We start from the raw sequence: 26,286 nt of genomic DNA on the forward strand, positions 1-26,286 counted from the left end.
GGCCAGGCTGGACAGGGCTGGGAGCAACCTGGAGCAGTGGAGGGTGTCCCTGTCAATTTTTGTGTCCCCAGAAGGGATACAGTGGGATGCACTGGAAGTCAGGCAGCATCTTCCAGAGTCAACAGAGAGGGTGGGTACCTTGTAAAGGATAAAAAAAAATAAATCACATGTACACACACACACACACATATATGTACACAGAGAAAGAATTCCTTAGCGCTGCTGACCACTAAAATCATATTTAAAATCACCAGAAACCACAGCTTGTTTTTCTGAGGGCTGCTCAGAAAAGAAGTGGAAGCCTCTGCAGTAACTCCAGAACCAGACAAAAGCCCGAAGTGGCTTTGCCCTTGAAAGCTGTAGTTTAAATACAATTCAAGAAAAGCTGTGACTTCAAATTCACACACTTGCTGTCAACTGCTATTCCACTCATGTTGGAATTACCATCCATTCTCAACTGCACAGCTCTCAACACATCGTCAGAGAAAGAAATAATCACATGAAAATCAGAAGTCTGTAGTTAAATTTTATTTATCAGTTCTATTGTTAAATGACACAATCAAAGTCAGTGGATTGGCCTGTAAATCTACACAATAAGACAGCGTCTACGGTGGAAATCAGTAGAATTTGATATGGTTATGACAAAATGGTATCTTATATTCGTATATCCCCTATATACAATAAACAGTATACACAAAGCAAATGCAACTAGTCTGTAAACCATGCACACCACAGCATAAAAACAAGATGCACTTCCTGCAACAGGCCTCCAGCTCGCCCACAGTTAAGTCCTGTTTACAGCAGTGCCTTTCAGTTTCAAGAGCGAGTTAATATCCCCTATTGAAGATCAAAGTACAACTGAGACATCATATTGGCAACTGCAGTTCTCATTTAAAAAAAAAACAAAAAAAAACAACAAAAAAATCGCTGTACATGAAGTTATTCTCTTCTCAAAGCTGCTAATGCAGGGTATTGGTTTGCTGCTGCTTTGCTCTCCCCTTGCCCTTGGCAGGGTTGCTGCCCCCAGGCTGCCACACAACATCAGATGTAAAACCACTTCCAGGTAACTTAGGCGTGGAGCTGTAGGATGTTTTTTAAAGCCTTCTGCCTCATTTTCTGCCCCCCTGCCTTCACGGGGAAAGGCAGGAGTGCAAGTGAGCCTTGTAAGCATCGTGTCCCTGGGGCCACAGAGGGCCCTTCCCGGGTGTCTCCGCTCAGTGCCAAGCTCGGGAGCACTGCGGGACAAATGTTCTCAGCTTGCTGAATGTCTGGCCCAAGCCTTGCAGAGGTTTATATATTTTTTTTGCATAGAGATTTATAGGAGCCCCTGGCACCACGTGCCCTGTTTGCTCTCGCTGTGGGTCTGGGGGAGGCTGGAGGGCTCCAGCTCTGCACCCCGAGCCCCAGCAAAGCCTGCTCAGGAGCAAGCTGCTGATCCCCATGCACCACACATCCTTCTCCTGCTCTCTAACTATGGCTATGGAAAAACTGGCGTCCATCATTCTCCGTCCTCATCTGTCGTTGCTATGAAGGGCTCAGAGCATAGGAAAAAAAAAAGAAAAAGCCCTGTTCTTATCTGGTGTAGCAAAGATTTACTGGAAGTAAATCCTAATTCAAGTGTAAATCTACTTCCATTGAGCAATTCTCTTCAGAATATTGCTGGGATTAGAGAGTTCTATGACTTTTTAAAGACACTACACGAATATCGGCAACATAATTTCATCTAGTTTATATCACCAATTATTAAGGAATGATAAATTCAGCATTATGTATTATAATGGGTAAGAAAGACTTAAAATGAGATACTGTCACAAGATTATAATTTGGAGAACGCTTTATGAAACAAACATGAGAGTGTGCTGTAACTTTTCCAGAATGGTTAAAATCATACTGCCCTGAAAAATTCTGGAAACAGTGTCTATAACATTGGCATTGAGTTCAGAAAAGTATGTATGTCTTTTTTAATTTTTTTTTTTTTAATATGAGATAGATCAAGCTTAAAACTCTAAACAGCAGTAGGTAGAAAAAGTTTAAAATTTTAAATATTTATATAACTAGAGAAATTACTTCTATTCATTTTAAAAGCCAATATTATACATAAAACTAGTCGATAATTTTTCTAGACCTTTATTGTTCCCTTCATCGTCCACTCATTAACTTGGTAAATATCATAGGCAGTTGGTGCCCTTGAAAACACACTATTGAAACAAAATTTAGAGATAAAATCAAAGGGAAAAGGTTTTGTTCATATAGTGTATTGTGAGAATATGCTAAATGCTCGTTATTAGGAAATGAGTTTGCTTCCCAGATAGATTTCAGCCGAGCATCATAAACATTTTCCAGCATCCCCATTTTCTACTCATAACTAATTTAAGGATTTTTTTTTCCTTTCACTTCTTTTAAATAAATGTCCAAGCAAACATTTCCGATGAGCCGAGACGGCTCCCGTATTTCATAAATAATCCAACAAACCTAGAAAGGACAATTTAATTACACGCTAAGATTAAGTGTTCCACGTACAGTACAACATTTACTGCAAAGGCAACTGCAAAGGCAACATTTTGACCTCTTTTTGCTTCAGACCCTCGAGAAGCATCACTCGTCATCTCCGGTTTTGCAGGTCGGGTTGGGCTCTGCTCCTTTTCCCGGCGGGGCCCCCTCCCTATCGCCGCCACCGCTCCACGTTCCCCGTGTAGTCAGTGCTGCTGGAGCTGTTCTCCCCCTGCTCCCTCAGGTGAGCCTGCTTCTCCCGCAGGATCTTCCTCTGCTCCTGGCGTTTCCGCCGCGCCTCCTGGTGCTCCTTCTGCCGCATGTACTGGTACCGCTGCAAGAACAGGTCTTTTGCATAATCGTACAATTCCACGTCTAAAAAATTGAGGGCCTCGATGCGCTGCTGAGTCTGCTTGTCTATCTCCACGCTGGAGGCCCTTGTGCTGTTGTACTGCGTGAAGGGCGAGATGAAGTTCATGTTGAAAGTCTTCTCGAAGAGATACTGAGTCTTGCGCTGGAACTCGGTCAGGCCGAAGAAGGCCATGCGCTTCAGGTTCTCCTTGGCGCTGTCCAGCAGAACCTTATTCCTCTGCTCCTCGGGCATGACCGACAGGTTGTAGCACCCCACCAGGCTGAGGTCGGAGAGCATGCGGACCTGGCGGTTGTTGGCCAGGTTGTAGGGACAGTCCATGAACTCCTGCAGGGAGCAGCCCGACCAGTCGTCCCCCGTGTAGCAGCTGGGCAGCTCCTCGGTGGTGGGGGAGCGCCCGTCGCAGACGTGCAGGGACGCCTTCCATGTCGCTCCCCGCTGCACGTGGCGCCACTCGCTCAGGTACCGGGACACGGGGTCACGCAGGATGGTGATGTAGTAGAAATTCCTGCCAAAGGGGAGAGGAAAACAAGAGCGTTTAGTCCCAGCGCAGAGCACATTAAGGCTCCAAATCGATACAAACAGGGAGATGCACTTAAGAGGCTTTCAGCGGCCCCGCTGCAGAGGCTCCTCTGTGAGTTCACCTCCGCGGGGTGAAGGACGGCTGAACAAACCCTCGGGGGAGTGCAAAGGGCTGTATCTACCTGCACACACACACAGCTGTTTCTGTTTAACAGGTGTTGTCTCTACTGAGGCCAAGGGAACCCAAGACTCCCCTCTGTGTGGCAACAGGCTCCTGCTGGTGCTCCAGCGAATGGTTGGCCCAGACCTTGTGAGAGTACTTCAAGCATCCCCCAGTTTGTAAGCCACCACCCAAGCAGGACAAAGGTAGCTCTGGCTCTTTTAATTTCCTTGTACAACAGAGTTGCACTGACAGGTTTCCACAGACAGCAAAGAGCTGCCCATGCTAGGTTCCCTGATGAGCAGTTGTGGATCTCAGCTGCACGAGCCCCAGAGCAGCACAACCTCCATGAAGAAGGCATTTCCTACAGGACCTTTCCTTTCACAGGCCAGATAAATGGGGTGTGCCTAGAAACCCCAAATCACGTGCACCCTAACAAGGACCTTGGCAAAGTCCATGTAGACCCTGTTTGATTCTCCTGCCTTCATCTGATACAAGGACTGAAGTGATGAGAGAGGAGAGATAAGTGACTAACAAGAAATTAAAGGATGCATTACAGCATTTTGTAAGAGAAAACCTTTTCAAGGGAGGTGTTTGAACCAACAGGATAGTGGGGTACAGCACATGTGGGGTACACACTGTCACAGGGAATCCATCAGGCCACCAGCTGGGAAAGCTGCAAGTTCAACCACAGAACCTGCTCAGAGTTCACTCTGGGTTGCACATTAATATCCACCATCAAACACCATGCTGTCCACCATCACAGCCTGAAGATGGACACAGCCCTTAGAACCTCCACTAACATGAGTATGGCCTCACCTGGATGATGCTGGAGGAACACCATCAGGATAAAGGCTAACAGCCATCTGCTTAAGCAAATGGAATTAAAGTAGCTCAATAAGCAAACTGTCCTGCCAGGGAAGGTGACTCCTGCAGGAGGAGGATGCCAAGGAGTGTGTGCCCAGGAGCTCTGAGCCCCTGGGGTGTGATTGCCATGTCCTTGGTGTTCTCTGTAAGGAGGAGAAGGACATTTACTTGCTTTCTCAAGGAACACTGTGACTGGCCACCTTGAAGTCAAACTTTTGTTCCCTGCCGTTTCCTTTGGCAGAAAAGCCACTAGATGTCAATGTTTTACAGAAAATTGTCTTTGAATGGACTAAAAAGTGAATCACAAGCGCAAAAAGGATCCAGCTGCACGGGGAAAGAAAAACCTGTAGAGTCACCATTCCTCTTCCTATTTAGAGCATCCACACTCATAAATAATTAAGTAAGTAGAAAGTACAATAAAGGTGCAAAGCCAAATAAAGGCAATGAGCCCAGTACAGTGTCAGTGGCTGGAAACAACAGCACTCAATGTCTGGAGCTGGGAGACCACAATCAGCACCACCCCATCCTCATGCTCTCCTGGGGTGGTGCTGCAGCCACCCGCCTGCTCAGAGGGATCTGGCCACAGATCACACAGGCAAAGGGAGCCAAAATCCCTGCCACGATCCCAAGGAAGGTCCTTTTCCACAGAAGTGCCATTCAGTGTTTTCACTGTGAGAGGTGGAGGTAAGAGGGAGCAAGAATAAAGCTCATTTTCATGAGTGAGGGGCAGCTGCTAACCACACCCTGTCCCTTGCAGGAATGGGAAGAGTTTTGCTCTGTCTTATCTGAGCAGGTCTCTGGTAGCCTGGCAAAGAGGAAGGGCTTTCCATGAGCACCACCTCAACAAGCTGCTCCAATGAGCAGGAGCTGATTATGCTCCTGTCTCTAGCTCCTTTGATGCAGCAGCAGCACAGCCATGTCAGGATCCCCAGCACAGGGTAACTGAGCATCCCTGGGACAAACCCAAGCCCCTTCTTTACCCTCTGCCAGGACTCCTGAGCCTTGGATCTAGTTTACTGGGACACTGCACTAAAATAACAACCCAACCATATAGCACTAACCTCTACATTAACTATAGCAACTGACATACAGCAACAAACCTGTGGACTGAGGAGGCAAAATCAAAGCCCTGGTTACCCCAGAGCCCCTTGTACGAGCTGGCTGATCAGCAGTTCAGCTCAGGGGAGAAGGGTGCAGGCCACAGGGGTGCTACCAACTGAAGGAGAAGGCCAACCAGACTGAATGCTCTAAGGTCACCACAGGAATCGATGGGGAGTTAATGCAAGAAGGAAAACAAATCCTGAGCCAAGATCGATACAAGTGAGCGTTTTATTGTAGTTCAAACTCTTCAGCCACTCTCCCTTTGTGCTCTTTGGTCACAGGCGGTGACAAAGCGTCTCCCTTGGCTGCTGTTGTAAAAACAAAAGAATGAATAAAGGCTCATGCGTTGGTGGAAGAGGCTGTGTTGTAAGAGATCACCATCAGCCTGGGCTGCCTCATCTGGGCAGGTATCTCCACCTGTGCCTGCCAGGGTAATGCTGCAGTCGAGGGAGACCTGGGGGCTGAGGCTGAGTAAAGATGCTCACGGGACTCTGCAGTGAGCACGGAGGTGCCTGAGCTTCCTCAGCACCCTGAGCTCAGGATGCCAGGCAGGGATACTCATGGGATGCCCCAGGCAGGGCCCATATCCTCCCTGGCCTGACCACAGCTCCCTGAAACAGGCTCACAGCTGTTACTTATTCCACCTTGTAATTTCCCAGATGAATCCTACTTTCAAGAAATGAGAGGAGATGTCATAGAGAGAGATGCTTTGTCAGTTGCTGGGCTCAACTCAGCAATTTTAAGCATTTCTCTCCTTCTTAAGGCTGCCTATTTAAATTCTACCAGAAGAAGCACTGACCCTTTTGGGAACATCAGCTTTTGCCCCAAGCCTCTCCTCCAAATTAGGAATTATGGCAGCTCCAGGAAAACAGCCATGCCACCCTGTGTTCATCTGAACTGAGCTTCAGAAAGTCACAAAAGCTTTAATGCATCCTCAAGCCAGAGTTGTGTTAGAGATGAATTCGGCCATCAGCACTTTGAGCATCATTGTGCTGCAACCAAGGAAGACTTAGAGCTTTCCAGTTATTTTTAGCTCTGTACAAAACAGCTTGTTCTTTCTACTGTCTTACCAAGGGGCTGTTGAGATCCTGCCCGTTCCTTAAAGCATGTGCTTCAGAGCCTGAAACAACATGTTTACAGGTAGAGCTCCAACTACTGTGAATCATCTTTCCAACTTAGAGCTGCACTCACCAGAAACATGGCTTTTCTGATGAAGTTGGGTGGCCATGAAACAGAGAAAGGGAGCCTGGGGGCAACTGATGAAGTAGGTTGACCCTAGAGGCATCAGAAATATGGGATGATGTGACAGTGACTTGCTTCTGGTATCTCCCTGAGCATTGCTATTCCTTGAGGAATGCAGGGACTGAACAGTCCCACAATGTTGTTTGCTTCCCATGCTACATCTGCTTGCTTTGAATGACAATCCTGTGGTCGCACAGTCCATTCCTGCCAGCCCTTTCCCCACCTCTGCCATACACACGAGCAGAATGAGATTCCCTTTCTTCAATCTAATCAGGTTTTTTTAAAAAAAAATCCTTGCATCAAACTTCTAGTTGCAAATAAAAAAAAAAAAAAAAAAAATAAAGGAAAAAACTGAAGTACAAGCAAGGAACTATGAAACCCCAGGGGATAACAACACTGAGTAAAGCCAGAGACTTCAGACTCTGGAGAGGCTGCCAGGGAAGGGACGTCCAGGCACCCACACCATGGAGCTCAGGGGGCTCACTGTGTGCAGAACTAAAGAGGTGACGAGGGGGTGACTCTAATTATGCATCAAAATGGGTCAGAATCTCCCAAAGTCAGAGCACATCTCACCCCAACCCCACTGCCCCACTGTTTAATTGCCTGCTGAGGTCGAGGGAGGCTGGAGGTCAGACACTGGCAGCTGCCATGTCTTCAGCCTGGAAACCTGAGCCCAGCTTGATGGAACTATGAGGTAAGGACTGGCGAGGGGAGCTGAAAGCTGAACATCCACTCACCATTACATCCATTAGTGGATTAGTGGGTGAGGGACTGAGTGACCTTTTCCCATTTCTGCTGAGATATGAGGCTGTAGCAAGAAGGGCTTTATAGGTTGCTGAGGGTGAGAAACCTCCAGCCTTTGAACAGGGAGCACTGGAGCCCCAGAAACATCCCCATCTCCCCCACAGGTTGTTCCCAGAGGAAAACTAACCCAGCAAACACAGCTTCAGCACATGGCTGAGGAAGCAGAGCTGTGATTTCCAAGGAAAGTACTGGGGCAGTCCCATTCACTGTGCCAAAGTAAGGCTATGCTTTAAGCTGGCTCAAACACACCCATTTGTATCTAGGTCAAGCTCAGCCAGATGGCAAACCTGGCTGGGACGACTGGAGTCACAGACAGGGCTTGTGCAGTGAATGGGAGGCAATTTTATTCAAGTGTCTCCATCTCTTTGACTGGAGATGAGGGAGGGAAGGAAATTTGTTATGTTTCCAAATCTGTGTGGGCTTTTTTTCCAGTTCATGGACTTTGTGGAACACTAACATTAGGGCAGTGTGAAACCAAGTTCTGCTCCAGGTGAAGATGGGTATTTTGAAAGAAAAGCTCACTCTGGAGGTGGAGGAGCAAAGGGATAGACCAGATTTGTGCCACATCCAGCAGAAATGCAAATAAAACAAACTAAAACCTCACAGCAGAGATTCTGCATATGATGCAAAGGATTAAGGATGGCACTACTGAAAAAATAAAAATAATCACAGGGTTGGCACTTCGGCACCAGAAACAATGCACAATCACCAGAGCCAGCAAGCAGCACAAGGACATCCATGTCTTTTCCCCCTCTGCACAAACTGCTCATGCTGCTGAATAAAAATCTAGAGAGCTCGCTTATAAAGGAGTAGCCACATACTCATTCTTTTAAAAGCTGAGATATTTGGGGTTTTTTTGAGACAGCAACTTGTTTCAGCTCATCTGACCACAGGAAGATGCTCCTATGCTGTGGCCTCATGCACAGATCTGAGATCCCATCTCCTTCTCCTCCATTGCTCCCAGCAACAAAGTGAAATTGTGTTGCAGGCAGCCTCCTGCACTTGTCCCTCAGCCCACATCACTCAGAAAATGTCCCTGCTCTGGATTATCTGACAGCAAAGTAACAAACGATGGAAAGTCAGGAACAGGAACGGTGTGAGTCTCACACTCCTTGCTCTGCTCTCTTCCTGAGAGAAACCCTCCCCACAGGCTCCAAAGCTGCTGATGGATTTTAATCTCTGGCAGAGGGTCTCCCAGCCGATCAATCACGGCCACCACATCTCTCTGAGAAGTCAAACTCAATTATGCCATGCCAGGCGCCAAGTGCTTTGCTCCCAGAAGTTGAGGTTAATTCCCATCAAGAGTGGCCCACTGAGAATTTGATTTGTTAATACCACAAATTGTTCCTCCAAAAGAAATACCGCTGCCTAATTTGTTGGAGTCAGGCATCTGTTTGGAGATCACTCAGAGAGAGCAAAGCACTCATTTAATAGTGTGACTCATCCTGATTCTCAACAAACACTGTCACCTAGGGACAGAGTCAGAAGGACAAGGGTGAGCATCCTGGTGAGAGCCTCTCCTGCCTCAGCCACCTCTGATTGCAACCTCCTCCCAAAACGAGAATGCCTCTACCCTGCCAAGAGCTGCTCCTGCAGCATAACTCACAGAGATGAGGCCAGAATATTTGGCAAGCTCACTGAGGCAGTGCTGGGAATCAAATGTTTGCATCCACTCCAGATTGGCCCCAGATGCTTCCCAGCAGTGATGTGGATGGCAGTGCAGCAGTGGAGATGCATTTATTGCCCATGGGCTTACCACAGTGCTGCTGTGCTCCAAGGCCTCCCAGCCCCACAGGCAGAGACAACAAACCCCTTCTCAAAGTGGGAGAGGAGCAAGGGGGGCTCTCGAGCTGCCCATGAGCTGCAGGGAGGAGATCTCATGCCCAGCATTCCATGGCTGGCTCCATGTCCTGGATTTGTATCTGCAGCCTGGCTGCACATGCCAGGTTCTCCCCTGCCACTGTCACAGCTCTTGCAAGGAGGTGACCACGGAGCAGGGATATTGGAACAGGACTGCTCCCCTTCTCTCCTCTCCCCAAAGACCTCGGTGCAGCTCCTGCCCAGCTGGACCCTGGGCTGGCTACTACTTGTTCCTATGAGACCTCTCCTTATTGCAGTCATTTAAATGAAACTAAACTCCCAGGTCCAACTCATCCAAAATTCAAAGTACAGTGAAATCTAGATGAACAAATCCCTTCTTCATTAAAGAAGTGATGGATAAAGATTATGGGGAGGGAGAGAAGGAGAAAACAACACCCCCTTCCTCTGCAGAAGCCTGCAAGACTACCTGGACTATATTCCTTTACTCTGGGTCTCAAGGTGGCAGAAGCAAATAATGCATTAGCTCTGAAAAAGGGCCTGGAAGGAAAGGAGATAAGTATTTCAGGACTGCGAATTAAAGCCGTTAGCAAATGCAAATTTACATTTCCTCTAAGTAATCATTATGTTTTCACTTCTATCAGCACCCAATGAATCACAGAGATGTTTTGTCTAGAAACACTAATGGTGGGGGTAGGAAGCCAGCAGCCTACCCACAGCAACGGCAGCAGGAGAGAAGTGCCAGAGGAACCCATAAAAAGGAGCTGGATTTTTCAAGAACAGCAATTACACCAGCCCATCATTGCCCGTGAAATTACCAAACAGGAAAGATCTGCAGAAAAAAAAACACATTTCAGGCGCAGAGGAAGGCAGCGATTTAGCAGGTCAAGGTACACATTCATATATGTGCAGGCATGGCATTTGCAAACAAAGAAAATGAAAATAAGGCTTTAAACAAGTAAAAAATATGCAGCCTCACACATGCACATGCTCCCAGCTACCCTCACGCACAAAATAATTGTCCACAGTGTTGCCTGCGGAGGGGAGAGTGGCCCTGCAGATCTGCCAGAGTAGTATTAATTTCATAATTGCCTGTATTATTAAGATCTCTGCAGGATACCCCTGCTCATAACCAATTCAGCAAGAATAGTGTCCTTTCAGGTTTTTCTTTTCAGTAGTGCATAAAAAAAGAAGCAAGTTTCTGTTTCCAGACTCAGCAACCAGAAGACTGACTCAGCTGCTGGTGCCAGTCCCCAGTGCTCTGCCTCCACCCTGGAGTGTGACATGGCAAAGGGTGGCAGTGCTGGGCAGAGGAGCCCAGACCCATCCCACCCACCTAATCTGCTGGATAAAGGACTGAGCTACCCTTTGGAAACACCCAGCTTCCATCACAGCCTATCTAGAGCAGTAAAGCTGCCCACCTCATGAGCTTAGTTATACGGCAGAGGCACCAGGACAGAGGGCAGCAGTGGTGCTGAGCCACCAGGCTGGACATGGGAGGTAAAACCCAAGGAAAGGAGAGAGAAGGGGGCAGGAGGAGCAATGTGTGTGCCATGCTTTCCATTGTGCTGGATGACAAGGTGCAGTGCAGGTGATGCTGGATTTGTGAGCTCTCAGCAGCATGCAAGGCCTTGGCTTTTGCCTTTCTTGCCTAGGGCGATCATCCCTTAATAAAGAGGAGGCAGAGCTGAATTTTGCTCTTAATACACACTAAGAAAACTCAAGGTCTGAGCGATGGCTTTTGAGAACATTGAGCTCTGACACCCACAGAGTGCCAGGAGCTCCTTCCCACTCCCAGTGTGAGGAGCTGTCCCTGTCCCCTGGAGCTCCTGGAGCACACACATCTTCCAGCCATAGTACAGCATGGCCACGATCACAGAGCTCTTAGGGATCCATTAAAAAGCGTGGCAGACATCCCGAAGCAAAAAGGAGGCCACTGCAACAGAGCTGGTGAATAACCACAGGATGCTGCTATAAATCAGATCTTTACAACAGTATTTACCCCATCTAAATGCCGCTGCAGGAATTAGCTTCAACGTGTAACTGATATTTCTGCGGTGGCAAAGATCGAGGTTTGCAAAGCCTACACTCCATAAGCAGCGGTTTACAGAGATGGAATAGTGGCAGTTTTTCATTTTCCAGAGTCCACTCACCCTTCCAAGAATCTTAATGCCTCATTGATTCATAATACAGTACATAAAGATTTCATTTTTTCTTGCACACAGTGATATATTATGGAGGCAATCTATTTTGCCACTGAAAAGTTTGCTTAGTAGAGAAATTTGGAGTTTTGACATTCAGGAAATTACAGTCATCTGTAAAGCGCGATTGATATGCCAAGGCTAACATTTTCATTGCACTTATGGAGCCAGAATAACTATGCTAAAATATTTATTATATTCTAAAAAAACCCCCCAACTTCTTGTTTATAAAAAGAATATATTTAGCAATAAAAAAGCTTTATCCTTATATCCATACATATTTTACCTATGTCTTAAATGTGCAAAGCCACATACTCTCTGAACAGACGAAAATACTTTAAATAATCTAATAAAACCAATATTTCAGACAGGCTCTGCATGTGCAAGCAGAGGGCACGAGCTGACACGTGGCTGCACGGAGCTGCACAAAGGCAGAGAAATGAGATATGGGCTGCCACAGCAAACCTGCCCAAGGTCCCCTGGGGCTGTGGACACTCATCCTGCCAGCCACCAGCTGATCTCCACGGGAAGCAGGGGATCACTGAACTCTGTGTGCTTCATTTGCAAGTTCTGTGGCTGATAGGAGCCAGGAGGAAGCGGACATGGAGGGCTCTGGTCTCAGCTTGGCACGCACACTTGTCTTCTTTATGAACACATCAATGTGTATTTGGAAGTTGTGATTTATCCTGGATCCTGAGCACTCTTTGCAAATTCATAATCACTGCCTGAACACCCCTCCCAACTCCTTTGAGAGTAGCTACTACTGAACATCCCCACCTCAGCGCTGGAGAAACCTTGGAGCTCGCAAGAAAAAGATCATACGATCAGCCCTAAGAGCTCTGCATCTCCCACAATGGGAAATTAACTCCAGAGAGGTATTTATAAAATCATTTGTAACTATATCAGAGCTCAATCAATTCTCTTCAATAATACATAAAAGGAGGAGGTTTGGCTTACACGAAAGAACGTAATTCCTTCACAAGCCATTTACAGATAATCTCCTGTACGCCAGTTAATACATCCCACGAAAGGTTACACAAAAGTGCTTTTAGAAACTAAACGAAGGATATAGAGCACATTAAAAAGGCACATTAGTGCAACTTATATTTTGCTTATCATAACTGTTGCATATACAGAAATCCAAGTAAAATCCTTCCCAATCTTTCTAAAATTTTGTCAAAAGCAAGCATCTATTGAAAACATTTTTGCAATGTGATTAATGAACTGGTACTAACATAATTCTCAGCCTGCTGTCAAAAGAGGGATGGAGGAACGGACAGTGTATTTACAGCTGCAACTTCTACAGTTTTAATTTCAGCTCTCATTGATTCCATTGAACACCATGAGACTGTATAATGAAGAAATCTGTATCAATTGAAAATATCAAGTGTGCTCCTGCCCCACTAGGGCACTACTGTAATATCATGCCATGGAAGGGGATTCTCATTTAATTGAATTGGAAATGAAACACATATTAGCTAAGAAAACTTAATCAGTGCAATAATATTAAAATGGGCCACTCAGACAAACTATACTGATTAAGTCACTTGCAAACATTTCCGTAATCATCACTGAGACCTGTGGCGTTAATGATTTAAACTCACTTTTCTACTCCAGGGAACAAAACTGCAATTTCATAGCAGACAATTAGGATACTTTAAGCCCTCTCTCACACACCACAATACAGTCTCCTGGCAGAGGCACAGGGCCTCATCCTGCAAGGATACATCTTGAGCTCTGACATACAAGGTCTGCATGGATGCTGGGATATTTGATTTAAGATGGGAAACAGCCCTGAAAGCACCTGGCTGGCTGGGAAGTGTTTCTGAGGTACTGGCTTGTGGTTTCTCTGCAGACTTCATCTTTAATCCTGACTTGTTACTGATGGCACACTCCAATGCACCACAACACTCTGAGCTCCAAACGGCTCCCAGCAGACCAGGATTTTAAAACTTGTATTCACACACAGTTGACATAACTGGATTTAAAATTTTCATGGAACAGCAGTGTGCATTTCTAGTAAAACTCCATGGATGCATTTGTTGTGTCAAAGCTCAGCTGGGAGGGGTTTTATGTCAGCTAAGCAAGCAGGACTAAGTAAACACTAGAGGATGTACAGAACATCTTGTTTCCCACGTCTGCTAGTTCCACCCCCAGCATTTCGTAAAAGTACATCTTACTCAGTCTGAATCAGTGAGGACAATGACCTCGGAATGGCATGTTAATGGAAAATGTCCCTTTAGCCTCTCATACAACCCTGAAATACCCAGGGATGTGTGCAGTGTGTTGTGCTCAGGACTACCCACACAGTCCAAGCTCGTGGTGTGCCTGGAAACTGGAGACTGAGCTGGCAAAACCTCATCAGAGGCTCTTCTGGCTGTCAGTGACAGCACATTCAGCACCAACATCAGCTTGGACACATTGCATTTTTCTAGATTTCAGATGCCCTCTATATTTTTAATTAATTTGTAGTGTTAAGACATTGAAAATCCTACTTGCAGACAATCAAAAGCAAATTCAAATTTTCCATCTTATCAGTGCCATGAAGCAAACTCCAGCCAAAGTGGCAGCTGAACTGAGGCCATCACAGAGAGGCAACAACCTGAGCTGGGAAACAAGAGGAGTCCAGCTCCCCTCTCTGCCAGCTGAAGGACTGGCACGGCTAAAAAAAGCACCCAATTCCACTGCCCATGAACAGTGCTACTTGCTTTGCCTTTTGCTCTGGCTCTCTCACTGTGAGGGTATCACAAGCTTGGGTTAAGATCTGACCTTATTTTGAGCAGCTTCTCATTGCAGTTCTTGTGCCCTGAGGTCTCCCCAGCTCCCCTGTGCCCTCACCACCCACAGCCAAACAAGCAGGCAGCACTTTGAACCCTCAGCTGGAGGGAAACCTTGCTTAGGCTGGCTGAGAAACCCTTAAAACCAAGCTGATTTCAGCTGAAGCCAAAGATAAGCTACCCCTGCCAGAAGGGATATGATAAACCTGGCATGATAAACCTGAAGCAAAATAAACCATGTGACATGTAGAGTTATTCACTAAGGTCACAGCTCCTTCCAAAAGGATCTGCTATTGCTCCCATTCTCCTAACCTCATCCTCAAAATATGAAAGAAAAAAAAAGAAAAAAATAAAACAACAAAACAAAACAGCCAAGAAGCAACAACTCCTCTATGAGCAGCAAGAGATGGTTTAAAACAATTTGGTTCCTATCTGTGATCTCTTGAAAGATTTTCAGAAGACACAGTTCTACTCCTCCATGGATTATTCTGGCTAAAAATCTGTGTGACATTTTAATTATCAAGTACAAATGTTACTGCAAGTAAGCAATGAAACAGATGGTGTCCTGAATTTTACAGTACAATCACTTTTCCAGCTCAAATTTACAGTTCACCAACCATCAGCTTTAAGTTCTGTCTCTACTGCATCTCCCCTACCCATCTGAAACACCACATCCCTCCTATGCTGAGAGTGCAGCTTTAGGATAGTTGGGAAATTTGGGGAAATTCAACCCAAGCTGTCCTCCTCCAAGCAATTGTTTCCAAAGAGGAAACAAAGTGGAGCACAACTCTGTACCATCCCAAATGTCTGGCAGGTAGGAAGTGGGAGAGCACTGAGAAACTGCTCCTTCTCCAGGGAGCAAAGAGGTGATCCTGATACCTCCATCTCCATGAAGGACCTGATTTGTTTATCTCATCCTCTTCCTCAGTGAACTCCACTCATATCAAAGTCTGAGATTTCCTTCTCTACCCACCTGGTGTACTCAGCAGTCCCCTCAGTGGGAGGGGAAGGGACAGATTGGAATGAGTGTCCCTCCAGGATCCACCAGTGCCAAGTCCCACATCACCAGGGAACAACAGAGTAACAAAGCCAGAAGCTTTTCCATTAATTGTTGGCCCACTATCCTTCCAAAACCCTCAATGCTTAAGATCAAAGTTGCAGTTTCACATGTTTATTTCCCCTGCCCTTAAAAACCATAAATTATAACTCAAGACACAGAAGCCACACATGTGGATGGGGATAAGGAGGACCTGAATACTCCTCTACTGGATTGACAACACCACTGCAAATATGGTCCTTGTTTTGAGGAGCTTTATTATCCAGTTCAGACAACACACTAGGAGAGAGTGTGAGTACAGTGACTCCTGGGGAACAGATGTAGCAGCATACCCAGATTCAAGCAGTGAGTTTTCAGATGTCCCTCTCATATGTGTGTGGCCAGGCTGAGGAGAACATGATGCCCTCATAGATTTAGCAGGCTGTGACCAAACTGAATCCTGGAAAGTTTTCCTGATACTCCACTCCATTCATCTTCACTAACGGGGAGCTGCTGCTGGGGCTTATGGCACCAGTGCTGCAATTATGACAAGGAAACATTTTCTGGGAAGGTGTCCCAGAAAGTAATACACTGAACATTTCCTCTCACCACTTGCAGTAGTGAGCAATAACTCCTCTCACCGCCAGCATCAGCTTTGAGCCAGGTCTCCAAGGCAGGGCACCCCTCCTGTCATGCCCCTGTGCTGGCACAGGGCTGGGACCACCAGCTCTGCTCTCAGCATGCAGCTTGTGCAGACACCCACGGGACTCCTGCAAGGATCAGACAAAGGGAGATGCTGCACAGGCCAAAGTATGGATCTTTTGGACCTCAGACTTCTCCCATTTTGCTTTGAAATGGAGCAGAGCTTTGGAGGTGGAGGGCCCAAGTCCAGCTTTGCAGACAGGCAGCAATGCTTTGCCACAAAAGCAGTTGCAACTTGGGCTCTGCCTCTTGCATGCAGGTTTGTCACTTAATCCAGCACCACGCTGGTATCCAAGGGGGAAGGTGGCAAGGTCTGTGGTGCTCCTCTAAGCCCATCTGGGAACCTCTTCCTAAAGGGAACCAAACAGGTTGTAGATTGGAAGGGATCCAAGGACTGAGCTTGTCTTGGAGCACAGCTGCTTTAACAAAACTTTGCAATGAACTCCCAACCACCTGAGGAAACACACCTGGGTATTTTGTTCCCAGGAAGAGAAGCCAAAGCAGTGTCCAGTGCCCCCAGTGCCAGCCTGGTTTGCAGCAGATAGATGGTTCTGCATCTGAGCTCAGCAAACAGGTGCTCCAGAGCATGATGAAGTGCATGGCAGCAGCTCAGGCTCAGCTCTCGGTCACACTGGCAGCTGGATTGCTGCGATAAATAAACCTGAAAATCGACTGTCTGAGCAGCAACAGCTTCTTCCTATGTCTCCATCCCTGGAGGGGTTAATCTAGAATAATTTAATTTATTCCCTAATTGCAGGCAGCAGTGTCTTTCCCCATTTAGCAGATTAAGAAACTGTGCTCTACCAAATTTATCTGAACAATTCATTCCCACAAAATTACACTGGGTTTTGAACTGAGGTTGATATACTCCATTGTATCTGCAGGCTAAGCAATCCACTGAGGGGCCAGATTAAAGCACAGCTAAGCACCACCTGAGTGGGCTTTTCTGGCAAAGCATCCGTGCAGGGATGGGGACAAGAGCAGCAGGTGCAAAAGGGCTCCCAGCAGTGGTAATCTGGGCCAGGCAGGCACAATGGCAGCATCCTCTGCTGCATCTTCCCCATCCTGTCATTAAAACAGCAGCACCCCCATAACTCATTCCAACAGACTGCGACTAGGCTCCTCTTCACATTATTTTAAACAAAATGACACTTTCTCTAGACACTTAAATGCATCCTGGTCTCATCACATCAACAGAGGAAGCATATTTTTTCTGTTTATGTGAAAGGTGATATTGGATGCATCATACATTGAAATCGTTTGCTGGCTTCCTCTCTTGACATAAGTAAGGGGAAAGAAAGTCAGAGAAGACAGATTTTAAAGATGTATGCATATGCATGATCATTTTCTAACCTAGAACATTATTAAATTCTTTCATATATTCATGTGAGAACTGCAAAAGATTATGAAAGTAGAGATGCTATCACTCATACTTTCCCAGAGCAAGGATTAGGGAGCTTTTCTTCTTAATAAAAGCTATATATTTAAATACTATCTGTTTGGCCAAACCCTAGTTAGTACTGGCCAACAGAAGTACAGCTCACATCCCTGCTTTGCAGAATAAACCTGTCTGCAGGTCCAGCCCTAACACAGGGCAAGATTGAGCAAGAGATGTCACATGGTTGTCAGAGCTTTGACCTTTAAATTTCTTCAGTTCCACAGGTCTAGCACCCTCTACCAAAAATACACCCCACATGGCCCATCCAGCTTCTTCCCAGCCCTGGAGAGCTGAGTCCTGCCGAACCCTGCCTGAGCCATGTTACCCAAAGGCGTTGCAGAAATGTTCTGGTTTGCAAGTGATGCTAAATTCATCCAAACAGCTTTATTTATGAGTAGTGTTACATCCCACTTCTTGGGGAGACAGATCTGCCACTAGAATTGCCTTTTCCTGCCTGCAGAAACTGTAACTCTGCATCAACATTACACAATTATTTTAAAACCACTATTTAGATAGCGCTACAGTAATGGATATGTACACCAACTCCAGTGCCACGGAATTTGCATAGCAGAATTTTTTATCATGCTTCTTAAAGATTAATAATTTAAAGCAAGTTGTAACTGTGCTAAGATTTAGTCTTATGTTTTCATGACTGCTTTATATTCTCATAAATATCCAACATTCCCAAGTACATAGGAATCTGAGGTATTCAAGAGAAAAAACTGCAACCAATATATCTTCCATTTATGGAATTGAATATAAGATCATATTCAAAATGCTGCATTTACTGACTGATTTTGAATACATAAAATATATAGCCATTGCAAATTCACCTCTCATTGCAAAGCTTTGTTCTTGTAACGACATAACTTATTGCCAGATTAGAGCCCCAAGTACAGCTGGGTCATTTTTCGTGTTCTCCATTCCCACAAACACGACTGGGAGAGACAGGTCATGCTCTCTATCAAAGTTGTGCTTACCACACAGCAATATTGCAACACGTCCCATTAGAGTTATGTCTGCTGAGACTGTGAGCACAGACTTGGCTGCAGGCACCTCCTAATGGAATTACATAATTGGAGGCATGTCATCTAAATCTGAACAAATTGGATTCCCTTGTCATGCACTATTGAATCAGAACGGGAAGAACACTCCATGCTGTTATCTATGGTAAACCAATGGTGGCAAATCCAGCGTCACTAATATTTTGATAATGTGATGTTTATTAAAAATGGGGGAGGAAAAAGAAAAAAAAGATAAAAGTTTCATGTAAGGCATGTCAAAATCACGTTGCATAGAAAAATGAGCTCATCCGAGCTTGGTTTCAGACTGGGAATTACGTTAATGGGTTATGACGGTTGCAATGTTAAGAAGATGTAACTGCAGAACTACGCCAGGCTGGTTGCCTGTAGCAGCCAGGGAAGTGCAGACAAGGATTTGAGACAGGCCCCACCACCAGCTCTGCATCTGGCAGGAGTGACAGCCACCAAGGTGTTTGCTCTGCTGCAGCCCCTCCCTGCCCAGTCTGTGGCGGATCACTGCATTAACATTCCCATCCTGCACCCGAATTCTCCAGCCCTTGCAATTCACAGGCATGCCCTGCTTTTCGTTTACAAGTATATCAACTTTAATTTGGAATTACTGGAGGAATCATAATGAGGGAGCAATAACTTTGAGCACACTGAACTGCGCATTCAGGGCAAATTTTCACTGAGCGCTCAGCTCGACCTCCAGCTCTGCATGTATGAAAGAACAGAGGCATTAATTACATTACCAGAATCACTAATCAGTTCATTGCATCTTTACATTTCATCAGCTAAATGCTGGTGCAAAATGTGAGGCTTTTTTTCCCGTTGTAATCCAGCTCTTCAAGCCTCACCAGGATACTTCCACGAGCACATGGAATGAATTCATTAACAAAAACAGCAAGGAAAAAGAAACTAAGAAATTAATTGCGAAGCCTTACAGAATTCATGGTTCTAATAGTTAATTAACTGTGGGCAAGCTCAGGCTCCTGTGCCCACACCAGGGCACCTCAGGGATGGAGCTGGCCCCCAAGGCAGAAGAAAGTGATGAGCTGGAGGGGCAGAGCACCCACCTAGTCTGGTCCAGGTCATGGGCTGACGGTGCGTGAGGACAAGAGGGATTGTTTGCAGTATGACCCTCCTGGGGCTGGCACACTGCAGAAATTCAGGTTTCAGTATGCCAGCAGCACGTTGGCTGTACACTAACAGCACTCCTCTGCCTCTGCCTCTGCCCCAGCAGCGCTGCAGTCCTGCAGGACTGTGCCAAATGCTGATTTATATTCGGCGTGAGGGAGAAACGCTGTCAAATCACCAAATTACCTCAAGTTGTGAGAGCACACAGCAGGGGGAAAACTGTTAACTATCTAGTGAGGCTCTGCCTGTAGATCAGCACTGAAAGGAGTCAGGTGAACATTTACTGCGAGCTCTGGGGTCTGAGCATGCCCCACAGCACAGGATCACAGGCAGCACTCTGCAGTCCCACCTCGGCAGTCCCTTGCAAAGAGACCCCCAAAAAGCAGTACCCCTAAAATTTGCGCAGCTGCCTGGTCTAAAGGGCCTTTAATCTATATGGACAAAAGAACAGCTTGAAGAACAACTGCTCCTTAGGGCTGCCCAGGATCACGTCTTCAGCCGAGTGGGTTTTTCTGCCCGTGGGTGGGAACAATGACACCTCACTGCCAACTCAGTTGCTGAGCTCCCAGGAGTAATGGTGCCACAGAAAGAAAAAAGAAATGTGGAGATGGTGGAAATGGGGCAGCTTCCCAAAGTAGGGAAAGAGGCAATGATAGCAGAGCCCATGTTCCAACTGTGACTGTTCCCAACTGTGACCACTTCTTCAATGCCACCATATGGTCCTGCCTTGACGGCTTATCCAGCCCAAAATATTGCACTAATATTTAGTGATATTTCTAGGTATAAAATGAAGGAGAGGAAAAAGGAAAACCAAAAACCAGCTTGGGTATTTTGCAGGAGTTGACAATACCTGGCACATCTTCAAACTAAAACCCTAAATTCCACTGATGATACTTGATCTCTAACCACTATTGAAACAAAACCCAAGCAGTTTCAATATCTCAGACAGGAGGACTGGCTGTGTGGATTGCTCACCCTGGCACTGCCCTGCAGGAGCACAGCAGGGACCTGTACACAAATTCCCTGCTTCCATTCCTCTGTTCAACTCACATCCTGGAAGCTGTGCTAAACAAATTCAAAGGTTGTTTACCTGCTCCTATCAGGTTTGGAGTGTCATGGGGGAGTTGACTGACCACAGCACAAACAAAACTAAATGGGATTGACTACAGCACCCCAATTCTCTTACCAAACCATCCTTTATTAATCGGTAGCTTCAGCCTTTTCTGCCACCACGTTGTGACCTGTCTCCTCATATGCCCATCTCTACAGAGCTCTCTTCCTTGATGCAGTGCCCTGCTCTCCTTAACCAAAATGATCCTCTTAAGCAACTGTCGCATATGCAAAAGACCTGAAAGCCTAAATTACATGATACACCCTTAACATCTTCACAGCAAGTGCCAGCCTGTCTTAGAGCCTCAGTACATCTGGTTTCACAAATGACCTCAACATGGTTGCTAAGGCTGAGTCGTTGCAGGGCTCGATGACACTGTGCTATAATCCTCGAGTGACACGACTGACGCCACCAGACCACAAGGACTTGACACAGTCGTGTTGCAGAGAGCCTGCTGTTTTGGCAACAAACCTGGAACTGAACTGCAGACCTCCAAGGATGGGCAGCAACAGAGCTGTTCTTGGCATTACAGCAGGGAACTGGGGCTGATGCAAGCTTTCAATCTGATATGGCTTAGAAAGAACCATGACAAACATCTCCCAGGGCAGTGATGTAGAGTCAGGAGGAGTCACCACCTTCTGCAACACCAGTTGCAAAGCTGAGCCAGCAGAGCCCTCAAGTCACCAGAGCATGACAAAACCCCTAGAGCATCACAGCCTGAGAGGGGAGGTGGGAAGGGCACACCAGGATGCTGAGCAACAGAAATATCCTCAACACATAGGCAAGAACAACATCCACTGAGCTGGGAGACACCAGCACAGCAGCTGTGACCCTATGCATACAAACAACAACAGTAAAATCTGTATTTTAACTTCCACAGTGTAGGATGCTCCTGCTAGCAGTAATGGACACAGCCACCTTTGCTACCTGGCAGGCATTTCCACAACTCTCCATGGCACCTCCAATATTCAGAAAGAAACCTTTACTCATCCACAGAGAGGTTATGAACCACATTCTTGCATTCAGCCTCCTTTGCTTTAGAAGTATCAGCCTGCAATTAATACAACTAATTAATATCACTCATTAATGAATTGAAGCAAGGGCAGGGAGCTAGGAGAACATTGTTTTTGATAGCTATGAAATGCACTAACAAGAGCCAGCTGGATAATTACTCCTCTCTTCAGGAGTTTTTACTAGTTTGGTTTTAAATTAAAAAAAAAGCTCTTATGAATATTTAAAGAAAATTTTGTAAGAATAGAGTAAGAAAACTGCTGTCCACTTTTGCCAGTGTGACTCAGCTCTCCCTCACAGAGATGCTGTCGGGTTTTAATGGACACGAGGGTGTCCAGATGGGAGAGGGATGGCATGTGCTCCAATTAGCAATCACACCTCTTTAAAACCAACTGACCATAAGACATAAACCCCTGAGGAGAAGATCCTGTCAGTGCTCATGGGGACAGTTTGCCTGGAAAGGACTATGCTGGAGTAGGGGTTCATGCAGAGGGATGATGCTGAGCTGGGAAGGAAATACTGAAAAACATCACCAGCATGTCCATGGGATCTCATTTTCCTTCTTTATGGCCAGGGCAGCCTTGGTGTCTCCCATGGATGTGAATTTGGGGCTGCTGGTCACTCAGCCTATAGTCATGCCATGGCTGGAAGAACACCCAAACCCCACACCTGAGACAGCCTGGGGCTGGGGTGTATCTGTGTGGAGGGATGGGTTACACAGTAATAACAGCTGGCTGGAATAATAAATTAGCACCTAATTAACACGAGCGTTGGCTGCAAAACACTGAGTTAATGGAATAGAAAAAAAAAGAAGGCAAAGAGCTGGTGCTGTGAAATAGGGAGATTGCTTTAGAAGCTGCTTCGTCAAGGACGTCTTCGAAGTCGAGGGTTTAAAAGCTGAAGGAAGAAAAGTGCTTTTGGAGGGGGAAAACTTGCCCAGCCCTTACCCAAGGTCAGGATTTGTTTCCCGAGCAGGCATTAGTGGCCACCACTCGCCAGACTCTCCCTGCCAGGTAGGAAAAGGGACTGTAATGTCTTTAAGTTGCATGCCAGAGGACAAGGTAGGCATTTGGGATGCAGATAATACAGTCAGGACAAATATTTATTGGGTCAGTAGTCACTGGTGAGAAAGAGGAGCTATAAAGTGGAGATAACAAGGAATAATGCTGCCACAATGGGAAACTGCACTAATGACTTAACAGCTCTTTGCACCTCTCCATAAAAACCTCCTAAGGGAAAAACTCCTATTCAGTGCAGAGGAAACAGTGGTATAAATCTGCTTCCTGCTACATCTGACCCCCTTTGCTCTCGCAGCTGCTGCCAGACCAGCTTCTGCCTTACCTTCCTCTGCTTCTACACTGCTTTTGCTTCCTTCTCCACACAAACCAACATAAATCCTCTCCCGAGCTTTGTGGCAGGTGGCAGCAGAGCAGGAGGAGAGACCCCTCCCACTATTCTCCTCTGAGTGTGGGGACAGTCCCAGAGGGGACATCAGAGCTGGTACAGCAGCAAGGCTGACCTGCACCCTCTAACACCAGCAACAGTCCCCAAACCCCAGCCAGCACTTCAGGGGACTGTGCATACAAGGCAAATGCAGAACAAGCCTCTCTTCCAGGCAGGAGACACTAAGGACACAGTTAAAAAAAAAAAAAAAAAAAGCCGTTTAACTGTCTTTAATTAATATTCCGAGCTACACGTAAGCCTTTAACACACAGCAGGATCACGGTGAAAGATTTATGAGATTGGTTCACCTTTTGCAAAGTGCTGCCTTGGGTCATCAGCACAAACTTATCGTCAGCCCATACACCAGTGGGGAGCTGGAGAGAGAGGGGAAGGGGAACATCTGCACCAATATGATGTGACCTACTTCTACAGTAATTTGAATGCATATCTGGGAAAAAAACCCACCTCCTAAAAATTTTAAGGGAGAATTATAAATCAAAGCACGACAGTAAACAAGTCGTTTGTGAAGTCGTCCTGTCTACCCAGTACAAACAAGAGATTCGTCAAATAATAAAATACTACTTTAGAAGAAAACAAGCACAATTATTTTATAATTATGGCTGCTCTAGTCTTCTGAGGGCAGGAAACCTTCCTACCTCCATAGAATCATAATCAAGACTCATCAAAGTCCTGTAAAAGCAAATCAATACCTGCTCTTGGCAGGACGAGTTAATTAATACCGGAGTGCTCTCCTGCCTGGCTGTCAGGCTGATGGTGCTCAGCACAGCTCTGCTGAGATACTCTATGAAAAACCATCCAGCACCACTTGGTTACTGGTGAGAAATGATGCCATCCCTGAGGGTCTGGATGTAGGGGGACTGTGAGCTGTGCTCCTCTTCCTAAACGACACAGACATCAGGTTGTTCAAATCTCTAAAATACAACTGACTCCTCGTTTCTCTGGAATCCTTATTTCCACCAAGCAGGAGGCTCAGGCAGCGCCATATGGCTAATTTTATAAAGGGAAATCAAAGCCATGTCCTTTTCACCACTACTGCACTTGTGGAGCTGGTGCCTGGTTATGTGTGGTCATCTGAGGTGCTGTGCTACCCCCACATCAGACACAGCATGGGGGAGCTGGTTGTTATCAGGAATCTGGCTCCTGCCACCAGCAGTGGTGGCTGAACACCCTGCCAGAAACTTCCAAGGTGCCATTTCAAATATTGGCTACCAGAGTGCAAGCTTTCATCTTTCCACGGTAGATTCACTGGAGCTCGGTGTGCCATTTACTCTATGACTTCCTTCTCTTTTTTGCTTAATATGAGACCTTTAAAATGGAAGGTTTGTCTGCCCTCTGTGATTAACAAAGATCTCACAGCCTCCCTAAAAGTGCAGAGAAAATTACAGCCAAGAACAGCATAGCAGTTAGATGCCCAGAGCAGGAAGGAGTGAGACACACTCAGCAGATTGCTTTGAAGCAAAAAGCTCAGTAAAACATTCTAAAACTTATTTTTAGCCTCATTTTCTAAAGAAATCAGCCTCTTATGAACACACTGTCCACCTCCCTCCTCTCTCATCACACTCTCCGTAATTTTTTAATTGGTTCCTTTATCTGGAGACTCCTCTGTCAAATTGAGGTGGAAGATAAATAACCATTGAGAAGGGATATAGGGGAAAACACCCAGCTGGCTGTGGAGAGCAGGAATTGCTGGGAGCTGCAGTTGGCCCAACAGCAGAAGTGCCTCCTGTTGCCTGTGCCTGAGATGAGATGGACATGTAAGGTGATATTTAGCAAGGAAAGCTGGCAGGTGCAGCAGGGAGAGAACACAGAGGTACTGCTGATGGCTTTGCTGAAGAGCAGCATTCACCACGTCCCAAGAGTGCCAGTGACGTTTTACAGACCTCCTGCCAAGAGCAGCTGATATGTCATCTCAAACCAGGCATAAAAATGGGACAAAGATGCAAAATGCCAGAAGAGTAGGGAAAGTCAGTTCTGCTGAGTGCCACTGCTGATGTACTTTTATTGCTGTTTAATGGTTTTCTTGGATCAAGCAAAGGAGAAGATACAAGTGTGCAGAGAGAACTGGCTGCTCCCCGTCACAAGGAAAAAGCATCAAACACAGAGAAGGGCTCAGCAACAAAAATACATGGGTCAGAAGAGTACACACAGAGGAGAAATGGGTGAGGAAACAGGCTGAAAGGTAACAGGAGAGCAGGAGCACAGCTGCCAGTCAGCAGAGTGCCCGCTGGAGCCAGGATCTGGCTGGGAGAAACAGCTTTTCTCTGCCCAGTTAGCACAGACTTCACCTGGGTCAGTGTTTTACTAAGAGAATGAGGAAAGATTGCAGGCCATTAACTTGCCAGAGGGCTAAGTGATGTTAAAACCCATTGCTGGAGCTCAGGTAAGTGGCTGGGTAAATACACCCCCTGCGTCCAACACCGCCTGTTCCATTAGCTGGTGCTGCGTCGTCGGAGAGCTGAAGGGACAGTGATCCATAAGGATGCAGTTGTTTATAACCCAGCTCTCATTTCAGTGCAGTCTCTGAGCAGACTGAAACAGTACCAGGGAAAGGCTCCACCATCTACGCCCCACCACCCCTTTCTTTCCATGTACTCATTCCTTCAGGGAGCAGATAAGGACAGGCACATTGCGTACTCATACTGGTTTCAGCTCATTTTACCCCCTTCCCTCCCATTCCTTAGGTTTTGTCCTGCTCTGGGATTTAAATCAAAAATAAGTGCAACCTCTCCAAACCTTTTGGGATCAATGAAGGCAGCCAGTGCCCAAGAACACCCAGCACACACACACATCCACAGGCTTTGTATTCTTCAGAGCAGGTTCACAGCACTGCCGGCCTGGCTCCCCACTGCCTTTGGCTGAGGAAGGAAGGCACTGGACATCACTGCACTACTCAAGATCTCTTAGGGACTTTGCTTCAAACACTTTCCTGGCAGATGTGGCTGAGAGGCTCACATTATCCACAAGAGACACGCTGAAGGAGCATGGCAAAGAGCCTGGGTGCAATTTGTCTGCA

The 26,286-nt window shown here is 46.3% G+C and overlaps 1 protein-coding gene across 1 annotated transcript in view; it reads right to left on the minus strand.

Annotated features, from left to right (window-relative positions):
* Positions 1 to 520: 520 nt before the first annotated feature.
* Positions 521 to 26,286, minus strand: part of HS6ST2 (heparan sulfate 6-O-sulfotransferase 2) — a gene marked incomplete at its 5' end in the record, with an annotated part of 129,098 nt that continues 103,332 nt past the window's right edge. Inside the window, one exon of the mRNA XM_083883787.1 lies at positions 521 to 3,368. Within this exon, the coding sequence (XP_083739913.1) occupies positions 2,663 to 3,368 (706 nt within the window). The 3' untranslated portion in view covers positions 521 to 2,662. The remainder of the gene's footprint in view (positions 3,369 to 26,286) is intronic.

Source organism: Zosterops lateralis (assembly GCF_965231275.1).
Source record: "Zosterops lateralis genome assembly, chromosome: Z".
NCBI lineage: Eukaryota > Metazoa > Chordata > Aves > Passeriformes > Zosteropidae > Zosterops > Zosterops lateralis.